At 42.0% G+C, this 22,035-nt stretch overlaps 1 protein-coding gene across 3 annotated transcripts in view; it reads right to left on the bottom strand.

Moving 5' to 3' along the window:
* Window positions 1-22,035, bottom strand: part of SEMA5B (semaphorin 5B) — a 267,532-nt gene that overhangs the window by 116,604 nt on the left and 128,893 nt on the right. For all 3 annotated transcript variants that reach the window (XM_040069356.2, XM_040069357.2, XM_040069358.2), the window contains 2 exons: window positions 18,205-18,410; window positions 3,534-3,633 (listed from right to left, as the gene is read on the bottom strand). In XM_040069356.2, coding sequence (XP_039925290.1) covers window positions 3,534-3,633; window positions 18,205-18,358 — 254 coding nt within the window. In that variant the 5' untranslated portion in view covers window positions 18,359-18,410. The remainder of the gene's footprint in view (window positions 1-3,533; window positions 3,634-18,204; window positions 18,411-22,035) is intronic.

Raw genomic sequence — 22,035 nt, 5'->3', positions numbered from 1 at the left:
CATGAAGCTTTCTGGCTCGTTTTCCCCAGCAATAGCTCTACTCACTGCGAATGGCTGACCCTCGAAGCCATGCCTCTCGCATCTGCAGCCCCATCAGGCTACGGCCCCAAGCTCACACCCCTGTAGTTTCCTTCTGGGAAAAGTCAAATATTTCCCTTAGGACTTCCCAGCCACTCTCTGTACAGTCATTTGTTTGGGTGCCATCCTCCTGTAGTCCAAGCTGTTTCCCTTCAGCTTGCTGTTGTGCCAGATTGTCACACGGTGTCCCAACCACCCTCCTTTACACCTTTCATGTCCTCGCCAGGGAGCTCTTGTGAAGCATGATTTTTGGCCTGCCTCCAAGCAGGGTCTTTCACATCATCACTTCTTTACTGGCTTCTGTCTGTGCCCAGCCAGCAATGAGACAGTCTCAAGGAGTAAGACTCCTTGAGGAGGTGGAATGTCACAGCTACACCACGTCCCTCCTCCACAAAACTCACACTCCCTGGGGCCTGGGCACCCTGCCTACAGCACAGGTGAGACAGCAGAGCGCTGCTTCTCCAACAGACAGGTGAAATCACTGTGACCATATTTTCAATTTTTTTCTCACTAACAATGAGGTCTACATTATAGTTTCTCCTCCCATTAAAATAAGCTCAAATAGCGATCGCCTGTGCTCAAGAGCTGAAAAAAGCAGCAAATATTTCAAAACAATCACTCATTCACAGAAGAAAAACAGTACATTAAAACACTAACACTACATCCAAAACAAAAACAAAACATGCGAACAGTGAGTCAAAATGAAGGTTATGAATTTTTGAAATGTGTGTTTTTATACTTAATGAAATGTGACTCACAATATGGGTAGTATAGATTTACAATGTTCTAAACTATTCATATCCTTTCTCGCAAGTGTTTGGATTTTACAAATGATGTGACAAGTAAATACGTTGCTTAGAAACCATGGTGGGCTTTTGAAACTAATTCTTTTGTTTCTGGGATTTTAACTTGGCAGGTGTTTTGGTGCAGTGGCGTTATCAAACTCCTCTGGTTTACTCTCAGACAGCACCAGGCATTTAAGGAGGGCTCGTAGATAAGGATAAAGCTTAAAAATCTGAGGCTCATGTTATTCCAGCTCCCTGTCTGCAGGGCATGCCCTCAATACCTCTTACAGTTTCAGTCACGCTGTGTCCAATTCCTGAAACCAAAAACTCTTGTGAACCCCCCGGTTTTCTAGGAAGTATTTTCTATGAAGCTTTGAAACACAGAACGAACTAAACCAAAGAGATGCTGTGGTGAGGTCATACTGCTTTTAAACAGAGACAGACAGAAGTAGTCTGAAATAATTTATAACGCTATCATCTAAGAGAATGATGTTAACCAGGAAATTGAGAAGTGGGAGTACTTATAAACGCCACCCTGATCCCAAACTCCTTCCACAACCCCAGAATAGCTGGCATTACTACTAATATGATCTACAGCAGCACATTTAGACATGGTTAACATTTAAATTTAGGTTTCATAAATTACACCCTGCAGAGATGGATAGAGACAGCTCCTATTTCTTTGAGGTATTGTTTCATTTGGAAATTCAAGCAGATGGTGCACGAGCAACTAATGACTCAAAAAATCACCCCTAAAAATAGTCCAGAACAAGGTGTGGATTTATCAGGGAAGGAGGGAACAGAAAAGGCTTTACTTCCCTTTCCCATTTCTCAGGCACAGCTCCAGGAGCTCAGCACACCCAGAGCCACGCAGCACCAAGGACCCCATCCACACCCCATTTTCAAGAGCTCTCCCTGTCACCTCCCACAGGGTGGAGCTGAGATGAGGAAATGGGCTCAGCACTCCCCACTTGCTCCACACCAAGCATGTGTATCCAACAAAAAAAAAACCAAAAAACCAAAACCACCCTGGGAAGTGACATCTTCATTAAATGTTCCCTGAACTGCTCAGTACAGTCGTGTGGCACCACTGAAACTTTCAGTCTCCCAGTCAGGTGGGTAGTGCTTCATGAAAACTGACTTTTCCAAGCAAATTCTATAAATACTTGTCACTGCTTCCTCATGAGGCAATACCCTGTGATATAGTGTACCTCCACTGGGAAGCCAGCTTGGCTGTCACTCCCCTGTTTGTGACGATGTTGTACCCCTGTCTAACCACATTCGTACAAACTCTCGGGGAGGCAGAGCGTCCCTTCAGGATGTGCTGTGGGGTTTGAGGAGGGGTGAGGGACTGCGTGGGGGAAACCTGCCGTGCAGCCCAATTATGTAAACCACAAATTCCTCAGAGCACCGTGCCTGTGCAATGCCTGGCAGAAGGCACTGTTCACAGCCATCCCCAAAGCAATGCCGTTCTGAAGTAATAAATATTAATCATTCCTGGTTAAAGATCTCAGCACAAGTAAAGCCGCAGCTTGAAAAGTAAAACGTTTCTGTATGAAAAGCAGGAGGGCCTCTGGCAATTTGAACAGCTACAGGTAGGTAAGTGTTGTTATTTACTGCACATATACAGGCAGAAAACTATATTAAATCACACTTCAGTTGTTTCTGTGAAACGTAAAACTCTCTTTCTGCTACACATCTTGCTCTTCTCTGTTGCTCGTACCATGAGTTCTTCCACCTCTGCTCCTCATGCCCCTGTCCTCTACTGCTGAATACACTGGGAAGAAAGCACTCTCCCTCCATTTTTGTTAACAGAGATTGTTACCACAATGTTATCTGATTCTAAATATTATACTTTAACTGATTTGTTAGACCATGCTTAGGGTTTTTTTTTTTTTTTTTTTTTTTTTTTTTTTGGCTCGTCTTATCTGTTTATTATGCAATAAAAAACAGTTGCTGTTGGGGCTCGTGATTTAACCACTTCTGACATATATTATTTCACAGAAGCATAGCTCTTTTCTCTATTACAAATGCAGCTCGAAATCTGTAGGACCTTGCCTGTGCTTATGTGTTTCCCCCTCCTCTTGTGACATCCTAAATAAAAACAATGTTTTTTAAAAAAAGGAAATATATGTTAATTATATTACAGTAGACCAGAAGAAAGAGTTGCACCAGAATGCATGGGGTAAGGCTCTGACTATATCAGCCAGATGAAGCAAACAGGTTCCGAAGTGGATTCAACAGAGAAGAAAGCAACCATTCACATTGGCTCTATCACTTACACAAAAAGGTGTGTAGATGAACCTGGTTCTGAGCAAAAGTCTCACCATGGCAGATAAACCATAAAGTCAAGTTGTGTGCTGGCAGAAGGATGGTGCAGAATGATTTACTGTAGCTCTTCTAACATTCACAATGCTGAGTGAGATGCCAGCATTCTGCTTCATTAACCACTCTTTTTGATTGCATCTTTCTTTTTTTTTTTCTTTTTAATTCCAGTAATTTTCTCTTCTTTGCAATTATACTAGATGTCTAAATCCCTCTACATAAATTATAGCTTTCCTTTTCAGGGGGAAACTGGCCACATAAGCTGGAAACACATTCTCTAAAGCCAGAACCTGAAGGGAAAGAGCTTGAGCAGCAACCCTAGACTAATCAAAAGATTATCTTTACCTTGCTCCCACAATGAGCTGGTTCCTGTTGGCATCCAAGGCAAGCTGAGAAAAGTCACGCACACCTGGATAGGTGAAATTCGACACCCAGGGCTTCAGATCTGCAATGAAAATGAGAAAGCAGAAAACAGTAAAGCTGCTCCAGAAGCAGTGAGTTCACCCGGACATCCAGTAATAGATTTCCTACTGAGTTATCTGTCAGGGGAAGGCTAATTAATAATCTCTTTAAAGGGTTTCTATTTATTCTGATTCTCAGCAGAATGTGCAAAAAACCCACACATAAACACAAAGCCATCTCAGCAGTTACTTTCACATGCACAATGGAGTGTCAGCATTGGTTTCAGAGACAATAGCAGCTCACTTTTACTTCTGTTAAAACTGAGGAAACATCTTCAGTGTCAGAATTAAGAGGTGTAAAGGGATGAGGCTGCCGCCCGTAACACTTCCCCAGCCTTGCCTTCTGCGCTAATCAAAGGGAAATTGCTGCCTGCCAGAAAGAGAAGGTTGTGTCAACTGATGAAGAACCAACTTAGAGTACTGGTGGTCTGCACTCAAGACTTGGTTGCTTCAATGACAGATTTTGCCTTCTCTTTCAGGTCTTAGGTTCTCTTCTAGGTTTCACTTTACCTAGCATTTCACAGCCTATCAGCTAAATCCTTCATTTTTAGATGGTGGGATGTTGGGTGTCATCGCAGCATCTTTGTGGCTGAGCAACTGCACAGGCTTGAGACTATCAACTGCCTTGGATTTGCCCATCTTGGCAACTGTCCAAAATGCAAAGCAATAGATCTGACTATGTTTTGCTCGAAGAGACAAAGCTCTTCCAGAAGTTACATCTGGTAACATCAACTGAGCAATCTAGGGCAGGAGATCCTGTTGTAATAAAAAAAATATACCTGCTTTAAAAGAAAAAAGAATTACTATTTTTAGGGTACCCTCAGGCATGATGCTAGGGCATTCACAGCATCTCATCTTTCAATACCACTACCAACTTTGACCTTGTGTATATTACAGATCAAAGAATTTCAATATCTCCCCTTACACCTTTATTCCATAAAATAACTGGGAATATATTTAAATGGATCTTTCAGAAAGTCATCCAGCTTTACTGTGAGGACTTCTCTTAAGAATTTATTCTGTTAACTACTCTGGCTGTAAAATACATGGAGAATACCAAATATCTCAGGGGGTAAGGCACAGATGGGACCAAATCAGTATGACTGTAATGCCTCTGTGACTTGTCGACAAGTAGCCCTGCCTCACTGAAGAACTGGCTGTTGAAGATCCAGGAGGCTCGGCTCGGAAGGTAATATCTTCTGGTCTCATGCCAACAGGATACCAATACATGGGCCAATGACCTGATGACTCACAACAATAATGATGTAGTTCAGACCAGTTCAAAAGAGCTCTGAAAAAACATGTTCCACTGTCATTTCATATCCCCAATGATAAATTGAGGAGTCTCGCCGAAAGCAGGTTCGAACACTTTGTTGCAGGCATTAGTTTCCCTTCCCACAGGGGCGAGAGGACAATGCTGATGAGGAATCTCACTAAGGCCTATGGCATGCTTCACAGGATTACAGATGTGCAATGGTTTAAAACCTTTGATGCAGGGATATTTGTTGTGTAATTTCAAGTCCTTTCTCCCTCCAGGGATGGATGAACCTTAATCAAGCCCTTGAGTTATCGAAACCTCAAGAAAACACATATAAAAAGTTCCTGAAGTCTACATGGCTTGCCTCTCTTTCCAAAGCAGGACCTTGTCATGGAGCTTTTGCCTCTGCCCCGAACATCACCACATTTCACAACAGCTCCTGTAGTCCCTCACCATGGAGCTGGACACCATCTGTCCTGGCCCCATGCCCTGCCTATTCGGATGCTGCCAGAGCCCCTCTGACAGTGAGACCTCCATCCTCACAATAATAAAAACTCTGCTGCTGGGAGGTGGAGGGTTTCAGCCCTTCTCAGCATTCCTGTCACACTGTGTAACCACACACAACACGTGTCCCTCCTCTGCTCTTCAATGAAAAGCCATGAGTTAAGGAATAACTCCTCTAACCTTCAAGCATCTCCACCTCCTACACTCCTCTGGGACCCTTAATGATGTACTAGCACCAGGGAGGCACTGCAGTTTCACCTCTGGCATTCTCCTAACTAATGGGGCTCTGACTTCTTTTCCTGTAGCTCTTTAGCTGCAGAGACATTTCTGAGCCAAGCGGCAGAGCCAGCAACAGTAACACCTTTTAGGCAGGTTAGCTGGCTGACACGCTGCAGATCTTCTGGCATTTCTGTTGGTGATGGGGGTAGGATTAGAGGATTGCTGTATAATGATGATACCTTTTAAGGATCCTGCTTTTAGGCCATAATTTCTCTTGTCATTTTACCTTCTCTTCTACTGACTCTTTCCTACTAACTAACCCACTATTAGAGTGCAGCGGCAGGAAGAATATTTCTTCATCTGCTGCTCTGAGCCAAAGCTCACCACTTCAGAGAGGTACACTCATCAGTGCTTCCTTTTAATGGCAAGCTCTGACAAACTACAGGTAAAAATAATTTTTTTAAAAATTAAAGGCAGTAGTTTGCCTGAATCTTTCCAAGTTGGCTCAAATGTCAATCAAGCCCCAGAAATAACAGGCAGTGTCTTGATTTCTATTAGTACTGCAGGTGGTAAAACTTATAAAGAAACCCTTCCCAGTTATTAAATTAAATGCTGAAAGGCATGCATCCTCATAGCAAAATTAAGCTTTTATAGGCATGTAGTTGGAGATTATTAAACCCAGCAGGGTCCCAGATAAGAATGTATAAATGGAAGTTGTCAGAATTAATGCCAAATGGCACATTTTCTTTCCCAAACTGCTTCCTTTTTGTTAAGAAGGAATGCAACTGCAACCAAGAATCAGGACATGGGTCTTTTTCATTCAACACATTCAAATCTACTGCTCAGACCACAGGCATCCCTAAAAGTATTTTCAGCTTCACTCTGAAGCTAAATCAGTACTTCAAGGTAAGTGCTGCCTTAGGTCCACCCCATATTAGCTGAAGTTTACACATATGGACCTAATGAACTCCAGAGATTGCTTGTATTTGACCTTCTTCTGAAGGCTGATTTTTCCAGTGCTGACTCTTTAATTTGGCTGGAAACCTTCAGTGCTGGGGTATGTTTACATTTGCAAAAGTATCTGTTTAAAAACAGTATGAAAAATTAAAACCCAAGGCTCTGGCTTTGCATGTCAGCAGCAGGAGATGGAAAACTAGGAACCACATGGCTTAGGGGCAGAATCTTCATCAAGGCCTTCTTTGTGCTTTTCGTCTCTAATCATTTCCAGGGGGTTAAAGATCCATGCTCTCACTTCCTCCACATGAAAACCAATGAACAAAAGTTTAATAGTTTCCAACACCATCCATCTCCCGATATCTGATTCAGAACCTCTAAAGCTCTGCAAGTCCCTCTACAGCTCAAGGTGGTTCGGGTATCCAGCTGCAAAGAAGACAAAGCTTTGAAGGAAATCGAAGTCTGCAGGCACAGCTGTGCTCAGCTATTATGCAAGCCTAAGACAAGGTGAAAAGAGGCCCTCTGCCATTTCAGAGGGTGGTCCCTGCAGCCTCTGGCACACTGCTCTGCTCTGACTTCCTGAGAACACAGGGCTGGGACCAGAATTACTTAGGTGCACAAAGGACAGCAAGCCAAATTGCAGGAGCTGGGTTTAAGGGCCTGATCCAGAAGCTTTTCAAATCATTGGTGGTTTTCCACTGAGTTTGATGGGTTTTAGATCAGCTTCTAAAGATGTGGTAAATCTGGTAATACTTGATTCTTCCTCTTCTCAAAAGCAACTGCTCCCCACCTCACCCTTACTCTGTGTGTTTTGGAGGAAGGAAATATGTAAACACTGGGCTGAGGCTTCCCTGTCTGTAGGACAGCATTCACTGCTTCATCTCACTTAAGCCCACTTGTCGCTCCCGTCCCTAACAGGCTGTAACAGCTTTGTGCACCCAGCACACATCACACAAAAGCAGAGAGGTTAAATGCCCGTGCCTTGAAATCACAAAGCCATTGTAGGTGCATGGAGTATGGCTACCCACAGTGCTATTCAGGAACAGCTCTTGCAAAATAATTCTCAGCAAGGATTTCCTATTTGAAGCAAAAGGAACTAAACTGAACAGGACCAAGGATTCTTTGTGTAAAATGAGGGTATACCCACAAGCACAGACTAACCATGCTACTATCCTAGGACTGCACAGAAAAGCTTCAAAGAGATCATAAAAAGACCTTTAGAGAGATAAATTCAGAGGGTCCCCATTCCAGAAAAGATAACCTGAATCCCATACCTTATATAAGGCTCTGTAAAACAGGCTGATTCAACAGTAAAAGTTTGTGCAATGAAGTAGAGCATACACAGCACTTTGGACCTGTCAGACTAAATGACAATAAAGAAGTACCTGTTCTGCAGATACTCAGACCTACTTTTGTGCAGTGTTAACTTGAGCACACATTTAATGCTTCCCTTCCTGTCTCAGCATGGTCTCTTCTAAGTTCTCTTAGCTTACTTGTCCAAGACATGCTTAATTACTGTGTGTGAGTATTAGAGCACTCCTGGCAAGGCCCAGATGACAGCCATGACTTCTGTAACTTGTACAATATCCTCTCCTTTTGGTTTGCTTCAGCCTTGGCACAGGGCAGATTATGTACAGTGATTGCAGATACTCCAGTTTGCAAGTACTCAACCACTCAGTTTTATTTCAGACCACCCACTAGGCTGGAGGGCTCTCAGTATTAGATTTGAACCATGACCAAGAGATGCAAATCATATTGTGAAACAAGGAAAGGCCTTAGGCTCTCTTCTTGGTATAGACTGATGAAATGTCCCCTTTTCAGAATCAGACCTACCATCTCAGACCATCCTCTGCTTCAATTATCCTCAATATTCAGAGATTTTCCATGAAGTAGACAGTTGTCTGCTAAAACTGAGGCCACAGTTTCCATTCTGTGTGGGCCCCTGACCAGACCCATCAGAGACAAGGCAAACAAGGCTGTAACCAAAGCTAATGATTACCCAGCCATGCTATCACCTGTCCTCTCAAATGCTACAAGTGTGGACATTTCCAAGAATGCATAGAAGTTACAGTGAAATTACAGCATTATCTTTATTGGAGGGACAATTAATCATATTTTAATAGCAGCTTCATTTTAAGTTTTAGCTCTCAGTTGTAGGTCACACCACAGGTTAGTGCAATAGACTTTGGACATTAACTTTTACTCCCACTCCATGCTGAGTTTTAAGAGTAGCCTCCACAACACAAAACCACTCCACAGTTTAGCAAATTTATGAGGGGAGGGAGAGATCTTTTGCTGCACGGGCAGAGCTGAGCAAACAAATGTGTCAGCACTCAGAGCTCAACTTTACTTATGAGGCCAAAAAACTCAATCTGGCTTTACCCCAGAAGTCCTCCTACACATACGTATCACCCTGCTGTCTTGCCTTCCCATCACCATCTCCACTTCATTACTGGTATTCTTTCTTTCTTTCTTTAAACCTGATCTGTTGAAATCTTTAATTGTAAATTAAATATGTCCTCATCCCAACTGCTGCAATTTCCAGTGTCCTTGTCTTATCAAATCTCTGATCTCCACTCGCAGCTCTGAGGACTTAGAAGGCTGTTGACAGAATACATGCTCTCCTACAAAACCGGTCAAACCAGCAGTTTCCTTCTCTCTCCCCTCAGTATCTAAACCCAACTCAGATGTTCTTCCAGATGTCTCAGTTTCATGGTTTCATTCAGTTTACTCTTCTGACCCCATATTCACCTCTCCTCCCATTCCTGCTTTCTTTCCTAGCAGTCTTCACCTTCTAGACATGTTTCTACCTCATTTCCTGCCCACTCAAACAATTTCTCCTGTCTTGACCAACTACAAAGCCCCTTCTCAGATGAAAGAACAACGAACTAACCCATGAGTGGCCTGTGAGTCACTGTGATAGCAGCTTGCAGTGAGACATTCCTTTTCCATGAGATCCAAGAAGCAAGAGGTGCTAATGTCCCTCTCCAAACAGTCCCAGAATATGTGAACAAGAGATGACTGGAAAAAGAAAGAATGAGACTTTTCTCTTGGTCTTGTAAAAGTAGGAAGAGTCCTATCCCTCAGCTACCAAGGAATAGAACAGGACAGAAGAAAAGGCTCTGGTTTTTACCATCCTGAAGGAAAAAATCCCCAAGCCAAAGACTCAGGTCTTGCCTCAACAGAGCCACAGGAATCACATTAAACATAGTGACATTTAAAGATCTGGATGATTTTGTGCCTCTTCCCTTAATATCTACAGCTCCTCTCTGAACTGATCTTGCTGAGCTTCTTCCACCCCAAGAGAGAAATGACAGCTGGAGATGTAGGCATGGTCCCAGGAGCCCAACAGCCCTGACACAGGAGTTCTCTGTCTTCAGCAAATCATAAAACTATTTATTGTCTCAGTGGATCCAATTGTTATATGGGTTTAGAGATACTGGCTTGTGCATCAAGGCATAATTATCTGTAATGCATGTGATGTACAGGAGGCACTAAGTATTGCGTATTGCATACCAAGCATTTTGACTCTTTATTTCCTAAATTTTAATTGATTCTTCAGAACAAGTGTTGCTAAATTGTTTCAATATGAAGAATAAAAAACTTAGTCCAAACCCAATTTTTGCCAAAGTACAATTATAACTGTTTGTTTATTTACTTTTTTATTATTAATATGGAGCAGCTGGCAAAACACGCCAATACATGAGGAAGAACCCAGGGATTCAATCCCAGATAAAGCAAACACTAAATAATAAGCATGAACTAGTGCACACTTCCCGTATGGGACAGTATGCTGGTAAGTTGTCCTGGGGCCACCTCAAGGAAGGATATTGAAGGACTGCAATTCACATTCCTAATCTGGCACATTTCTACAGTATGCAGCAGTCTGTTCCATCAGAGGGGTCAGTCTCATCCCTCACTGTTTCACTTGGGTTCCTAATTTGCACATGGTGGAGTGGGCAAGTGTTCCATCCGGACCTGACCCAGGGCAAAGCTGGGAGACCTCCAGGAGCCAGGAGATTTTCATTTGGTAAGACCCCATGCCTCAGGCTGGGGACTGGGAAAGAAGTCCTGTAACTTGAGAGAGGTTCTTCCCACTTCAGCATGGTTTCTATAGCTCAGGCATGCCAAGACCTCAATCCCCAACTAACATAAAATCATTTAGGTTGGAAAAGACCTCTAAGATCATCAAGGCCAGCCATTATGTTCATTAACTCAGCACTTCCAAGTCCACCACTGAACTACATCCCTAAGGGCCACATCTCCCTTTTAAAATACCTCTGGGGACTGTGACTCAAATACATCATTTCAGGCTCTCCTTGGCCATGGCAAATGAAGAACAAGAGGGGATGCCACAGTGCTGCAAGTGTGGTGGATATAGATGGGTGTCCATGAGACAAAGCATGTCTATTTGCCTTGCCTGAGATTTACAGGACCAAAAGCACATGTCTACATAGCACAGGACTTTATGGAAAGAACAGATCTGGCCTCCCTCAGCTGGCTGTCAGCTGGGACAAACACCACCCTAACACTTCTTCCCCTCCTCAGCCACCTTGCCTGCAACCCCACACAGCACTGCACAGTGTCATGTGGCCACAGCCCTGTGCCCCACCACCAGCTGGTGAAACTTGGCTAAGCAGTGCCACGCACAGCCCCACTGTGGGCAAACCCAAAGACCTCCTGTTCTCCTGAGGATGTTGCAGAGTGTTCAAGTATTGTGATCTGTTGTTTACTGAGACACGCCCCGCAGCTGTCATGCAATCTCCCTCGCTGAGGAAGATAAAGTGAGTGCTCATGCCTCACTTGCAGCATCCTATGACATTCTGATCAGTATAATCCCTCTTTTCAGACAGGAAAGCAAGCTGCATCCCAGCTCCTACAACCAAGGAGTCTGATGGGGAAAAAAACCCATCATTCAAGGATCCTTCAGCTTGCCTTCTCCACACTTGGAGACTAAATTTTTTTCACTATCCCTACAGTTACACGTCTAAATCAGCCACTTGTGCCAGCAGAGGTGGTGCAATATTCAGGACAACCGTTTTCACTAGTGAGAAGGTAGGATAAGGCAGAGAAAGCAGGGCTAAACTCTCCTTGAATTTTTCCTGCAGGTAATCAGATCTGCCACAGAAGCAGAAGTTTCTGATTGTGGTGAACGTCTGAAGCAGAAGGTGGTTCTCTTTGCTGGCTAACCAAAGACTGAACTGGAGATGCCCAGTTTAATGCACAGTTTGTGCTGTGTAGCTGCAGGCTTAGGAGGACTCCTGTCTTCTGCAGACAAAGCTCCTACCGTGAGGCAGTTACAGCAAGGAAGGAGAGAAAAGGCTGTAAGTTCCTGAAAGAGTTTTGAAATTAGGCTGTTCTCATAAGAATCAGTGTAATAAACAGTAATAATCAGTAATAAACAACACCACTGACTTAAGAAAAGTACATATTCAGAACCTGACTGAGCTGAGACTATCTGTGGGCTTTCCAGGGTGAACCCTGTATGACAAAACAAAAATATTTCTTATGAGATTGCTAGTACTAAAGGGAACTTTATCAAAGCATAATGTCATCCTTGAATGGAAGGTTTTAGGAGAATGTGATATGTTAACACACACCAGAAGTAGATGTGCTAAATAAATGAGGCCTGTTGTACCACTGCTGTATCACAAACTTGTTCAGTTAGGGAACTATATTAAGTAAGTTCTGAAACTGAAAATGAGGTCTCTCCAAGGGATGTCTTTGCTTGCACTGAACCACAGAAAAAGAAGATAAGCACTTCACTTTAGATTTCCACCCTGTTCCCTTTCTCTGATATGTGCCTGAGATCCAAAAAAGGCTGCCCATCTCTATGTCCTAGATCCAACCCCTATGCCAAAGACAGGACCGTGAACATCGTCAGCCCCAGTTACACCAGTGCTACCTCTGGAAAATATCAATCAGCTACTCTGCTGCTCACATGAGTTTTTCATGGCCTTGGTCCATGCACAATGGTGACCTGATTATCTGTTGCTCCATGCTGTGAGTCTACCTCACTCAGTCCTGCTGTTGAGGATGCCTCCCTCTCTTTAACATCACCACTCATGGTCAGAGGCTGCTCCTTCACTTGAGCTGTCAGACCTCTTTAAAGTTTTACCTTCCCTCACTCCCCTATGTAAATTACTTGATCACTTCTCCTGAAGCTTTCCTGCAAAGTCTTCCTTTTCTCTCCTGCTTGTCATGATTCATTCCATCTAAAGCATTTTGTGAATGAAGGGTATTCTTCCAACCCTCCCTTTCTTCCTGAGGTCCCAAGAAACAGCACACTGAGTAAATTTTTCAATCAAATCTCATTTGTGAAGTGCCTTGGACACCATTAATGAGGAAGTCTTAAAGAACTAGCATCATTACTGTTATAATTATTATTATGGAATAAAAAATATATTGAGAGCAGTTGGGTGTAATGTTTAGAAGTTTTGCCTGAGAGTAATTATTTCCCTAACTACTGTATATTTATGGCTTTATCAGTCATAATTTTCAAACAAGTTCTAAATCAAATCCAAAGAAGAAAATTCCAGTTTCCATTTGCCACAGTTCTGTTTTTCAAGATTAAAAGGAAAACTGTGACAAGCCTTACTTAATGGAAACAAAATCCATACTGAAATGCACTGAAGGTCAAATATTCTGAGGCATGCACAGGATGCCACCAGTTTCCAGTCAAAAATCCATCATTAGTTAGTGTTTGGCCTCTCTGTATGGAGAACCAAGGGCAGCAAGGCTATGAGCTAGGAGACAATTCTCCCAAAATGTATTGTGCCTTCCCTTAGTGCTTGCATAGATATACCTCGAATACTTCACCTCACAATTTTCATCCTGTGTTAACTAAAATTTTGGTTTGGATTGCCAAAATCTCACTTGCTCAAGAGAAGTGTAAATCTTGACATATGGGGCTTTCCCAGCTGGCCTGTGGAGTTGATGAATGCTAATGTGCTTTTTTCTCCCATCAGTATACAGTAAAGGAAATAATGTGTTAATGACCAATTCAACAATAGTGGGAGTGTTTGGTGAAATGTCAAGAACTTTCTAAACAAATAAATCATACCTTATTATCCTTTAGCCCACAAAGTTAGAATGGCTTTTGCTTTCAATACAAGAAAACGTTTAGCTGCTCCCCACAGGTTTCAGTGTTTGAAGCTGGCCACATTTCAATAAAATGTTGTTTAAAGAAATAAAATATTGAGAAAATACATAGCAAGCTACATTCAAGTCACCTGAATCACATTTATCTGGTAGGAGGTAATAATTACAGACAGTCTGAAGTAAACCCTGGGATTTAAACACTCCCAAACTAAATCACTTTGAAAACCTGAGGCAACAGACATAGCAACTTGTCTGCATCTCGGAGAGATTGAGGATTAGACAATGGATCAAATGGCACACTTGGAGAACTCACATCAGCCATAATGATACAGTCTGCAAAGCTGAGATTGGCAGTCCTGAGAAGATCTGAGATAAAAGCTATTTAACCAAGTCCACATCTGTCCTGTGCCTCAGCATGGGATCAACTGAGGTGCTTTTATGGATGAAGACAGGCTGCAATTATTAAAGCAGGGACAAATTATGTTCTTCCAGCTTACCCTAACCACCATGACCCAGGGGAAAAGGCCCTGAGTGACAGAACAGAGAAAAACCTGGGAAGTTATTGTATTTTTTCCTGAGCATACTGATTTAACGGATGAAATTAATGAGAAATAAATAATGGTAGGAACTGCAAGTGGAAACCTGTCTACAACTCATTTCCAGTGAAGCTGTGAACATCCAAATGATTCACGTAACACATATGAGTTCACAAACTTTGAAGCACTTCCTTGGTAAACAAGATGAAGCCAAACACTGCACCCATTACAAACATGAATGCCCTTCATGGCTCTGGCTCTTGAAATAACAAACCTTATATAGTCATGGCATGGAAGATGTTTCTGGTTTTCCCAAAAGACACATTACAAAAGAGCTCCAAATGTCTTTATGGAATAGCAAAGGTGCTTTATATCCATGAAGGAACAGTATCACAACGAAGTATACTGCTGGAAACCAGGACAGTACGACACAGGCACAGCCCAATTGCAAATGCAGGCACTGGTCTATTGGCAGTAAGATCCATACAGGAAAGATGAGAAATATGAATATGATTGACAAGAAGTAGAAACAAATTCTCTGGTGTTTGGCTTGCCAGAGTGGACCACAGGGCAGCTGTGCTGGGATGACAAACTGTTTTGTGAAATGGGACTTGGATGCATGTGTACATGCATGTATAAATAAAAAGGGATGCACTAAGAATACACTTGACTTGTTTCACTAAATTCTCAACTCACTGAAAAACAAACAAGCATGCAACATCCTTAATGTAGCTACTCACTAACAGTCAAGTAGGAAGTAAGACACCAGAAACAGCCTCCTGGGAAGTAGAAGATCATTTTCTTATTGATCTAACAAGGGAAATCAAACTTTAACTGGATTTCCTATAAGCACAGAGTAGAACAATCTAATTATGAAATGCCCAAACTGGGTACGTTGTTATTGCTGGTGAACTGTACAATGAGCACCATTTATAAGCCCCAGGGAAACTGGGGCACTGTTGTTAGTTCGGTACTGTGAAAACACACAGGATGGTGTTTGCAGCACAAAATTCCTGTCGTGTCCCTCGGGATCACCATGCAGGCTGTGAGGATAAACATTCAGCTCATGGCCCCTCCCCAGCCCACATCTCTCCTGGCAGAGCAAATATTATCCTTAGCATTTAAAGTATGTATATCTAGAACCTGAATTTATGTCCCTTCACTTGTCTAGAACATTTCCCCATGTCACAAGTAGTGACATAAATAATTTGGGGAATGGAATCTGTAAAGAAACAGGCATTTATTCAGGTCTGAACACAGCTAAAGTAAAAGCATTTTACATACATAGTCTCCTTTCTGCTTGAATGAGTAGGACATGTACTGGATTCTGTCTTTCTGACCCACTCTCATAGCAAGACAAAGAGATAACAATTCAAACAGATGATTGGCTAGTGGGGATGAGATGCAATAAGGACAACATAAAAAAATACAGAATTTCTCAGGAAATAAGGGAAAAATAGAACAAAGTTTTACTTGGATTTTTCTACAAGGATATTATCCAGTCAACTGGTATAATAAAAAGAGACTGAACACAAGCAAAGTGGGAACTGAAGACTAGAGAACACAGAACATGCTATGGCATCCCATTTGTCTGGTGATGGGAAGCCTGGTTAGCAAGGTTGTGAAAAAGAAGCTATTCAACCCCTTTGTAACATGAACTGTTTTGTTAACCTATTCATTCTGGCAGTAAATTAATGTACCCTTTTTGACTGAATGGTAAGAGGCCTTATTATTATTATTATTATTATGGCCCATCCACAGAAAATTGCTGGTGTAACATAATCCTTTCCCCTGGCAGCAGGAGCATCAGAAGGGCTCTGCTGGGGTCACTCTTTCAGTCATTGCACACTCCCATTGTGTACCAGGTTGTGATTCATGAGTCGATGCATCTGGAGACTCACAGAAAGCCCCTGAGCCATGCTGGTAAGCAGAGACATCCTCAGAGCAATCTGGGAGCACCACATAAAAGTTAGATTCCCCTGCCTGTCCACTATTGCAGCCTAAACCTGCATGTGCCGGCATCAGAACAGGGCACAGCTTTAGGAGAAATCAGATTATGAACTGAGGTGTGTTTTTGGACATGTGGGCCCTCTTTACCTGACCTTAAAAGCTATGTGCAGTGGATGAAAGGTGCCTCTAATTTAATTCCTGTGTATTATACAGCTGAGCTTTGTACAAAAAATACAAGATTAAAAGACATCATGAACATTCATAAGGAAGCAGGTGCTGTGAAAAAACATAACTCTGAATCTAACTTGGGTTTGAGAAACTCAAATTATAATCTGGGTAATTTTTTTTTATGCATCTGCAATTTCAACCTTTCTTTCTTTTGCACAATTGTCTGGGTCTAATTAAGTCACCAGTTTTTGCCTTCTATCATTGAAGACAGGAAAGGAACAAGAACAGCCGAAGAGGAGGACAGATTTTTTTTTCCTGTGAAATATTCATGCCTTATTAAAACAAAGCAAACTGGCAGATTATGAGTGTGTTTACACGGCCATCAATTCTGCAGAGTAGCACTCATACTGAGTGCCAAGAAATGCCCACCAATTCCTTAACTTCAGGAATTGGGGCTTTTAATATTCCCTGCAGAATGATTTACCTCAGCGCAGGATTGCACAGACACATCCTCTGTAAACTCAAAGTTTGGTGCTCCAAATACCTCTTCTCTTTTCTATACCTATAATATTCTCAATATTTTTTTTATCTACTGAAGTGAATTTCCCTTTTTTTTTTTTTTTTTAACAGCAAGGTCTTCTCCTTTTGGCCCTTCCCAGTTAAAACAGATGGTTAGATTTATTTAGCAATTAAAATCAAGGTTTACTTACCAGAGCAAGGTTAGAGCCAGTGCCGTATATGTAGGCTTAAGGATTCTGCTAATTTATTTTAATCCACTTAAACCTTTAAGGCATGGATAATGGAAAACAGACAAGAAATCTCTTAAACTTTCCAAATTAAGAGACAAGAGTTTCCTCCTCTGTGAAGAATAGTTAAGCTCTCTAGAAGAACCCTGAAAGGTCAGCAAGGAAGCCTTTGACTACTTTCTTCCTGGAAACCCTATCTCAAAGGTCACAAAATTGCCTTTAGCAAAGAACTTAACTAGAGACACATTGCAAGGTACAATTGCCTTTAGCAAAGAATGTAACTGGAGATGCATTGCAGTCTTAAATGGGAACCAAAATCGATATTCCAACATTTTGGAGGAAACCATTTCTAGCAAGGAGACTCAGCAGCTGCTGATGCCGGCACACTGAGTTTAATACACTAGTCTGGAGTGAATTTTGAAATAATAGTGGTACCAATATAAAGATCTAGCTGTTGCGTGGATAAGTGGAGAGATTATCCAGACAACAGTTGAGGAGTACACGAAATGTACGCTTATGGAAAATCTGACTGGGATAAGGACAAGAGAAATTCCACACTTCAAAAGAACAGGAAAAGAATTGGCCATGGCAACACAAAGGCCCCCTTCTCACATTCAAGCTAAATGCGCAGATGAATGACAGAAAAACTACTACCCCAGGTGACAAATGCATAACAAAACCAAATCAGGAATGCTACAAACAAAAGCTCAGCCACTCCCTGCAATTTTAAATCAACTCACTTCTCTCGCATTCAAGCGTGTCCAAATTCTCGATCATATTTCACTTATTAAGTGTCTTGGCTCCAGCAAGCCAGGTGAGGCATTACTGAAACCAGAGAGAGAAAAGGAAACTGAAACACAGTTTCAGCATGGCACAAGATTATAGGCAACCTGTAACAGAGTAGAAAATTGAGATTCGTAGACCAGTAGTCCCAAAACTGCCTGAATTAAGTGACTGTTGTGAAACCTCAGAATTAAAACACTGTAAAGCATCAAAGGGAAAATGATTCGTCAGGCCACTTCCCCTGGCCTGTGGATCACAGTTGTAAGGAAAAACAGCACAGACTAAACCTAAATGGATCATCCGATTGGAATCTGAAACAGGAACAGAAGCTCTTACCTTCAAAAGAAATTGTGGGGTGTTCTTTCCTAACACATTGCTGATGTTCAGCTTCAGTGTATTCAGGTACATTCTGTGATGATGAGAGATGAAAAGCAAGAAGAAAAAGGCTTGGCAATGACAGGGAAATGGCCTTTAATCTTGAAACAATCATGACTGAAGGGAGGCTGCAGATCTAGCTTCCAAGATAAGTCCACGGAGGATACCTGAAATACAAATAATTCCACTTTCAGAACGGTGAATGCTTATCCAGAGCATGTAACATGGGGAAGGGTGAAGTTCCCCCTTCCTACCAACCCCACTTGTGTTTAAGTACATAAGGTAATATTCCACAAAGCAAAAAACAAAGAAAAACAAAACAAAAACCAACCAAACAAAAATTTTAAAAACCCCACCCCAATTTCCAACCATAAAGAAGGGAAGTGCACAGGTCCCTAAATACCTGTCTCTGTGTATGCTTTGGGATGTGCATGTTTTAAAGCACCTGGTGTGCAATGGCTGGCACTGACAACATGAAATTTCAAATACCCCAGGTGTAGATGTTCCCCCCAGTGTGGGCACTTCCCTCCCCAATTTCACGATGTGTCCATAGTAAACTCCAGGCTAAATTCAAGAGGTTGCTAAGGAAAAGCCAGCATCAGTCACCATGAGAACACATGGGCAGTTAACGCTGTTCTAACCTGTGATTCATACATCTGACTACTGCTGCTTTAAATGTCTTAAAACAAGCCAGTATAAAGGTCTTGCCAGAAAAGTGCTAATTGAGGTAGCATAAGAACTAGAATAATTTAAAGGGGAAAATGATGAGAAGTGAGTCGATTGCCTTCATTATTATGGGATGCTATTGCTCTCAGTCAAAAGAGCTGAGGCCCAGCTAAAGAAGAGGAGCATTCACTCTCAGGAGAGGAGAGAGGAAAGTCATGCCTTTTCTACGTGAGCATTTTTAACAACAGTAGTAAAGGCACTTTAAAAGCTCTAAAAATTCCCCTGGGCCTACCAGGCCTGAGACAGAAGTTGGAGGATTAATTAGCCCATGCCACAAGCTCCCCGAGATGATGCTGCAGCTTAAGAAAATCTGCATTGCCAAATTTAGTCTTATTGATGTGCATAGTATATTTTCCTATGTACCTTTGTTCAATTATTGCAAACACGTGTTTTCAAACAAATAGAATCTCCTACCTTTAAATCTTATCTAGTGATAAAGCTGATTCCGATTAAATTAACACATAATGAGATTTTCACTTCCTGCAGATGTCATTCATAAAGTTAGTGTAACAGTCAATATCTGCAGTGTCTGATACCTCTATATTTTTGTTTGGAGTCACTAAAACACTTTCAGTGACCTGAAATGGGCAGGCTGGTGGCAGGTAGCATGAGGCACTGATGCACAATGACAGGCTCCTGACATGGAGCAAACTCCAATATAGAGGACAATATTGTGACATCAAGCAGCTGGAAGAAACTTGTAAACGTCTTCAGGCATCACAAGAGCAGTAAGGGACAGCTTAAACCAGAAATGGGAGACAGTTGGTTTGAAAAATGGATCCCATGTTTTATTCTTAACTGTATTTCTCTGGGATTTTAAAGACGCATAAAGATGATTTGCCCGTGCATCCATTCTGCATGTCCTCAGCAGCAGCTCCATACCTCCAGCTGAAAATAGCACTGGCATTCAGGGCTCGGGGTAGTTCTAGGGACTCAGTTTCCCAACCAGTGTGAGTGAGACATTACAGCATTTCACATTTTTTCCATTCCCATATACATGCAGATTTTATGCGCTGATATATAAAATCTCTTTCCAGCTCTCCAAAAGAGGTTCTACAGCACTTTACTACTGAGGGTGGCTGTTTTTAAAAACACAGCAAATATAATGTTAAATTAAAAAATGGGACTGGCAGAAGGAGGAGATGTGAAATCATTTAAAGCTAAGGCCAGCACAGCATTTAGTCATTAAGCATTAAGCAGGGTGTACACCACTGAGTACTGTGGCACCTCACATGATGGACACGTTGTATGAGCCACACTGTAATAAAAATTATTGATGATGAAGCTTCACATTATATTTTCAGCCACTGGATTAAATGATCCTTTTTTTCCAGTAAAGTTCCAGAAATGAAGTACAGCGCAGAGATGTGAAGGCCAGGGAGATGCATTTTTGTATAGCTTTTGGATACAGTTGAAGTCAAAGCCAAACTTTCCTAAGACAGGTGATGGTTGTTGTGTGAAATGCACAAAAGGCAAAAGGACTTTTTCTTTTTCACTGTCAGATATCCTTGCTGGAAACTGGGAAAGACAGTCATGGAAATCTCACTTTATGCATGCTCTACTACTCCCAGTGCAGCCATTACTGGCTAATCCTAGAAAGAGGGTGCTAAACTAGACAGACTTCTAGCCTGAGACAATATGGCTAATTTCATGTACTAATCATCCAAACAATGATCTCAGGTTAGGTGGAAAAAAAAAATTTAAAAATCTTAAAACAAAGACACGATAGGGTCCTATGCGCCTCTACAGCCCTATGTGGTGTGCAATTAGCAGATGAGTAAATTCAAGTTTCACACTCATTATGGTCATGAAATGATAAAACATTGCATACAGGAAAGCTTCATAACATCCCGCAGCCTATTCTGTGCCAAAGCAGAGTACATTTACTAGTGTTTTGTCTGGACTAGTTGTAAAATGTGCCAAGTATCTGGATTTCTGCCACTTTCCCTGGGAGATTTTACCACAGTCCAACAGAATTTAGTGTTCCTTAGAAAGCTGTAACCAGAATCTGGGGTAAAGTCCCATCTTCTTTTCCTTCTTGTCATAGGGAAATTCGAAGTGTGCATGAAAATAATGGTTTAGAACTTGAAGTGCAAAGTAATAAATTACCAAACCAAGGTGGAAAAGGAACATTATAAAAAAACTCATATCCTTCACTGTGTTCTCTACCTCCTGATAGAGGAAAATCAGCATCATGTGCAGCCCTGAGTTGGTGTCTTACTGGAGTCAGAGCCCGTGGGTAAATGCCAACTTGATCAAGGGCAACAGAAGTCAGAGCCCTAGAGCTGAACAATATTGAGACAGTGGATAACACTGAAAAATCTCAGTCCTTCAACCTGTCCCTTCCCAGGCTGCCTTGTTCACTTTTTCTCAGTATTTTAAGACTCTAACTTAGTAATTCCCAGCTGCAGTAATTTTTTTTCCAAAAAGAACCCCACACTCCCACTATGAAGCAGTGCCATGTGCAAGCGCAGGTCAGCTGTATGCCAAGAGCAAGCTCGTAACTGCCTGGGAGAGTCCGGCAGTTATGAAGTGTTTTAATGAAATGCAATGTTGAAATTTTACTGGAGGTGGCCAAATCCAAGCCTCAAATTTTGCCCAGGGTGCAGATTTTCACTATGAAGCCTGGAGTATGACCAGTGCTTAGGGCCAGTCCTCATCCAGACTGCTAAAATGGGGCATGTCCCAAGCACAGCCCAGACTAGTGCTGCTTTGCGGTGCTGGAACTTGCCCTGGCCTTAAGCCACTTAGATACAGTTAAATGCTATAAAAAGAGCTGTTCTTATTATTATGTCTGCTCAGAATGGCTTTGGGCTGAAGAAATCAGCTGTCAAGGTTTCAGTGCAGATGAGAGACAAGAGCTCAAATCCCTGGTTAAACTGAAATCTCAGACAGGAGCATATCATTTCAGTTCTTTATTTGCTCATCCTGATGCATCTTTACCACCTTAGCTATTCCTCTCCCTGGCCGAAGGCAAACACGTTAAAAAGAGATTAAAATGTCAAAAAATATTATCTGTCCAAGTTTATCTGTCTTGTTCCTCATGAAAGCCTGTCCTCTGAGTCG

This window comes from Hirundo rustica, chromosome 7 (assembly GCF_015227805.2).
Source record: "Hirundo rustica isolate bHirRus1 chromosome 7, bHirRus1.pri.v3, whole genome shotgun sequence".
Taxonomy (NCBI): domain Eukaryota; kingdom Metazoa; phylum Chordata; class Aves; order Passeriformes; family Hirundinidae; genus Hirundo; species Hirundo rustica.
The sequence above is the reverse complement of the archived record's forward strand: the minus strand, read 5'-3'. Positions and strand labels throughout refer to the sequence as shown.